Here is a 5,471-nt window from a genome sequence, read left to right as displayed (position 1 = left end):
GCCCCATAAGGCTGACTTGCAGCAGGAGTGAAACCCTTGTCCTGTGCTCCTGAGCCCTGACTCCCTTTCCTCACACAGGAGGAGCTGTCCAATGTGAACCTCTCCAAGTTCCGCAAGATCCAGCACGAGCTGGAGGAAGCCGAGGAGCGGGCTGACATTGCAGAGTCACAGGTCAACAAGCTCCGAGCCAAGAGCCGGGACATTCATGGCAAGAAGATAGAAGAGGAAGAGTGAGGATGTCACAAGGCAGCAAAGTGACCTGAGGGCTGCACAAAATGTGAACCCTCTATCACTCCCTTCTCTTTTCAATTTTTGTTTTCAACTGTTTTAATGTCTAGAGAATAAATCCCATAGATTTGTTTGTGTGCATACCATGAGCAGTACTTTTCATTTCTTTCTTCTTTATATTGGTTAGACCTTTAGTACCAATTTTGGTATAGTTTTGTTCAGTTTTATCTTATAATCTCTGTGTACCTATGTGACAATGCAGTTTTTTGTCATTTAGTTCCTGACTACCTATCCCTTCTTTCTTTCTTAGTGACTAAGATGTGAATAGAAAAACACCATCATATGGAGAGAAATCAAGGACAATAATTCCTGATTGTGCCTCCTGCAAGTTCTTCCTACTGGTGTACCCCAGACAATATCTTATATTATATTCACCCTTTTGGCACCTCAGCACTTTGCAGCTTGCAGTTGTCAGGTGTGAGATGCTCCTTTTGCTGGCCTCTGAGAGTGATTTATAGAGTGCTAATAACCTAAAGAGTTCATTGTTTTTTCTGAAGCTGACAGAAGATAGTCTTTAGTCTCTACTATTTTTTCTTCTTGAATTTAATTAGAAGACCATGAAGAATATCACATCACCTGAATTTCCACTGGAGGAGGTTGATGACAGTTCTGTGAGAATTCCTTTAGTTTCCATAAATTAGGTCAGTGTCTACAACAGCTGAGTTTCTGTCACACTACTTTCTGAAACTGTCTTGGGGAATTTTTCTTTCCTATTGAGAAAGACCAGCTGTTTGATATGGTGTTTTCCTTTGTGCTGTTGTAGAAACTCAAAACCCCCACCAGGAGCTTCTTTCACAAGCCTATGACAAGAGAGATCAGAGCAGACAGTGAGCAGGGAAGAGACAGCTTGCAGTAGACCATCAGTGAAAGGAAAACACTTCATTAGTAGCTGTCATTTTCTCTCTAGACTAATGATTTTCCATTCAATGTGCAAAAGAAGCAATAAAGAAGATGGACAATCAAATGGCAGATTCTGAGCCTGGGGAGAGATCCACATAAACTGACAATGAAGACTTGAGTGCAGGGGGAGAAAGTCACCATGCTCAGTTCCAGGTCCTGCCTCCTAGGGCAGAGTACACTGCTGCAGCTGCAGATTCTGAGTTCCCAGGGAGCACTGGACCAAGCATATGTAACACCTCCAGGGAAAGAACTGGTATGGGAAACTAAGAACAGGTGGTTTATGTCCTTCCAAAAGGAGCAGTCTGTTAAATTATAGTCAGCCTTTATGTATTAAAAAACACACAAAACTTTGAGAGGATAGATTAGCATGTGGACAGAGAGATACAGTGGGTATAATTGACTGGGATTTCCAAAAACTTTCAGCAAGGTATCCCAACAAAGGCTTTATAGATGTGATGAAACCATGGGATAAGAAGTAAGTAAGAAGGAAGCTTATCTTCTTACTTCTCTACTGCTCTACCAGGCAGAGATAGAATGAAAGTGAAGAGTTATGTGTGCTGTGTTCAATCTACTGATAAATCATCAAGCTGGATTGTTCAGTTGTTACACCAGTGGGAAGGAATGTCATCCAGTTAAAGAGCTGTCATGAGACTCCATCTGTAGTGCTGTATTCATCTCTGGTACCTCCCAAAAAAAAGGAAAATACACCAGGTGGAGCAGATGCAGAGAAGAGCCACAAAAAGAGAACCAAGTCCTGGAATGAAGAAGTCTCTGCTATGAAGAAAGGCTTACTTAGTTGTGGCTGCTCAGCGTGGAGGTGAGAAGGCTCTGTGAAGACCATATTGCAGGTTTTCAATATATAAAGGCAGCTCATAAGAGGGGGAAAGACTTTTTACCTAGGCCTGTGGCCATAGGACAAGGAAAAAAGTTTCAAATTTAAAAGGGTAGATTCTAGTTGGATATAAAAGTGACACTTTTTAAGAAGAGGCCAATGAGACAGAGCAACAGACTCACCCCAGAATATGGAAATGTCCCATCAATGGAAGTGTCCAAGCTGAGATTGAGTGGGGCTTGGAGCAACCTGATCTAGTCAAAGATATTCCTGCCCACAGCAGTGATATTGCACTTCTTTTAAGGCTCCTTCCAGCCCAAACCATTCTGTGATTTGTCCTCTAAGTTCTGTGCCTGTGGAAGTCAGAGACTGCGCAGACTCAGGACTTCTGATGCCCCCCTGCAGTCACTGTTTTGCACAGGTTGTTTCTGAACTCCTCCTGTTCAGGGCACAGGGTGTTTCCACCAGCTTCCCCCTACCCTGCACAGGGAGCCCAGGGCTGAGCTCTGATTGTGAACTCCAGAAAGTTGCATGCTCCTCCTTGGAACAAGGTTTTCATGCCTGCACCAGTGCTTGATGTTGGATATCTCCTTGGATCACATTTACTGACCTTGCCCCTCTGCTCTTCACTGGGCTTTACCCACTGAAGTCTTTTAATAATCAAAATGCCAGTGGCCAGGAGAGGAACACGTTCAGAACTGACAGTGTTTAAAGCAGCTCAAGTGACAGTGCCCTTTTTCCTAGAACTTGACCACTCATTCTCCAGAACTACTGTCAAATTCCCCCTTTCTCAGGGTATTGCCTACAGCAATGCCACTCCAAAACAAGCAGCACCATGTTGAGAGCTCTTGTTGGATCTGTATGAATTTGTAAGAGTGCAAGATATTTGTAATTTTGGACTGAGGATGTATTGGAGTGCAGAGGGTCCCAGACCAAAGCTGTGTGTGTGAATGTGGGTAGAGTTGTGTTTGGGCAGAGGGGTTGTGAATTTCTTTGGATCTGTAAGTAGTGAAGGCCTGACATGGTTGAGAGCATTGCTTGGTATACATTGACTATAGGCAAATAAATATTAGCAACATGAGCCTGAGCTCTTTAAGGCATGTTAGCACTTCATGTTTGTGTCAGATGAAAGGAAGTTTCATTTATATGTATGTTATTGACTGTATGTCTACTGGGGGTTGAAAGTATTTCATGGTCTAGGTTACTTTTGCCTCTTAGGCTCTCTTAACCCTTATAAAATCTTTAATAAATTTGAGAAACAGAAATCATTTTTATATGAATATTTTTCCCATTAATATTTTTATACATTTCTTCTTTATCAGCTCTGTAGCAGAAGCATCAACTTCTTTGCAATCTAAAATTACTTGCAAAAGCTGTATAATTTTCTTTTTTTTTCAGGCCTGATATATTAAGAATATTTTTTTGTTTGAAACTATGAAGAATTTTCTGTTATATCACTTATTACTGACTATGACAATAGTGAACATTCCTCTAGTATGCACATTCTAATTTTTTTTTATTTATGCAAGTGAGGATTTATTCACATACAAATTGAATTGCTTTTATAGCTAAGGAGTCACATTTCACACTGAAGTCACAAACTGCATGTCCAAACTTGAAACTGTATTTGACCTTTCTCTCTGTTGGATTCTTCTCTAGCTGATATTCCTGGCCCACAATACATCTGGTTTTCCCCTTTTTATTATAATATATAATGAATCACTGAAATAGTTTTAATAATAATTTTTCTTTTGTAGAACTGCCTTTTCTAATGATGTAAAGGCAAGCTCTAAGTTCACAGGACCACATGTAAAAGATACATTACATTATTTCCCTTTCACATTTGCAAAAGTACAGAAATGCCAAAGAATCCCATCTGGATCAAAGATTAAGTTACCTGTAAAGACCATAGAAGAAGCAATAAATCATACACCCAAGTTTTTTAAGTGCCTTGACTAGTCCAGATTCCAATATTAATAGCCCTGTCAAACTATTTATAGGAAATGTATCCACAGGAACGGTAAGATGCAAAACATTTCTAAATATATCAGGTCAAATGACAATTATGCCATTAGTTAAGTTTACCAGGCAATATTTTGCCAAAGATGGTTTGCCAAAATATATTTTGACAGAAGGAAAAGGAAACATCCAAAGCATCTGCATACCAGAGTCTATAAAAGTCTCTTTGGAGTGCTGTGCCCCGTCTTGACAGAAAATTTCAAGGTAAGTGTTTGGCTCCTGTGAACTGCTGGGCAAAACGTATACCTTTTTATTCCATTTAACTTCCTATAAGACTTGGATATCCACTTCTGTCATGGACTGTCCCTATGAGCAGTAACTTTATTGCAACTTTGAAGGCAGCATGTTTTCCTTCAACTTATATATAAGATCTGGATAGATGTGCAACACAAAATGACTTGTTATGTTTTCAAGCAGCAGTGACTTCTGCCACCAAAATCAATAACAAAATTTAACAACTTTTAAGGAACAGGATGAAATCCAAGGGTTTAAGATTTGTGGAAGGGAGAACAGGCAATAGTAACATTTGTATTTGTCATAATACAAGATGAATTATCCATATCAAGTAACTTTTAGAAAGCCACTGTTTGATATCAGAAAAATAATTACTTCAGAGACTTTCAGTAGCATTAAATAAAAAAATAAAAAATCAGAGACTCTGTTATGGGAACAGCCAAATTTGCTAGAGTTCACAAAGTTGAAATAATACTGCTAAACTTGACCACATACTGTACACGTAACTGCTGTTCTACATGGTCTCTTAGCTGGATGTCTAAGGATTAATTTCAGAGAGCTATATAAGTATTTTCAGCCAAGACTGGGAAGTTTAAATCCAACTTTCAATTTGTTTATACCTACTTTAATATCTGAAAAGACAGAAGTGCAAGAGATCTCCTTTCTTTCACATAAAGATGTTAATTCACTGACACAACTTATCTTGTAGCCTGCAGAGGACCCTGCTGACTGTGGCTCCTGAAGAAGTGCAACGATGTCAACTCCAGACGCTGACATGGCCGCCTTTGGCGAGGCGGCTCCTTACCTCCGAAAGTCAGAGAAGGAGAGAATTGAGGCCCAGAACAAACCTTTTGATGCCAAGACCTCTGTCTTTGTGGTACATCCAAAGGAGTCCTATGTGAAAGGGAAAATCGAGAGTAAGGATGCAGGGAAGGTCACTGTCAAGACTGAAGGTGGAGAGGTGAATAACTGCAAATTTTACAAATAAAATTTAATTCCCACTCTGGGTTCTTAGCTGACATACATGCATCTCTCTATTCTGTGGCAGACCCTGACAGTGAAGGAAGATCAAATCTTCTCCATGAACCCTCCCAAGTATGACAAGATCGAGGACATGGCCATGATGACCCACCTCCACGAACCCGCCGTGCTGTACAACCTCAAAGAGCGTTACGCAGCCTGGATGATCTACGTAAGT

The 5,471-nt window shown here is 40.3% G+C and overlaps 2 protein-coding genes across 2 annotated transcripts in view; both read left to right on the top strand.

Annotated features, from left to right (window-relative positions):
- LOC117245273 (myosin heavy chain, skeletal muscle, adult-like) overlaps positions 1 to 234 on the top strand; it is a 3,106-nt gene extending 2,872 nt beyond the window's left edge. The window contains exon 4 of the mRNA XM_033518802.1: positions 79 to 234. Coding sequence (XP_033374693.1) covers positions 79 to 234 — 156 coding nt within the window. The remainder of the gene's footprint in view (positions 1 to 78) is intronic.
- Positions 235 to 4,227: 3,993 nt separating this feature from the next.
- Positions 4,228 to 5,471, top strand: part of LOC109022897 (myosin heavy chain, skeletal muscle, adult) — a 117,035-nt gene continuing 115,791 nt past the window's right edge. Inside the window, exons 1-3 of the mRNA XM_033518801.1 lie at positions 4,228 to 4,243; positions 4,983 to 5,234; positions 5,322 to 5,465. Of these exons, the coding sequence (XP_033374692.1) occupies positions 5,028 to 5,234; positions 5,322 to 5,465 (351 nt within the window). The 5' untranslated portion in view covers positions 4,228 to 4,243; positions 4,983 to 5,027. The remainder of the gene's footprint in view (positions 4,244 to 4,982; positions 5,235 to 5,321; positions 5,466 to 5,471) is intronic.

The sequence above is a fragment of the Parus major genome, chromosome 18, assembly GCF_001522545.3.
Source record: "Parus major isolate Abel chromosome 18, Parus_major1.1, whole genome shotgun sequence".
NCBI classification, from domain to species: Eukaryota; Metazoa; Chordata; class Aves; order Passeriformes; family Paridae; genus Parus; species Parus major.
The sequence above is the reverse complement of the archived record's forward strand: the minus strand, read 5'-3'. Positions and strand labels throughout refer to the sequence as shown.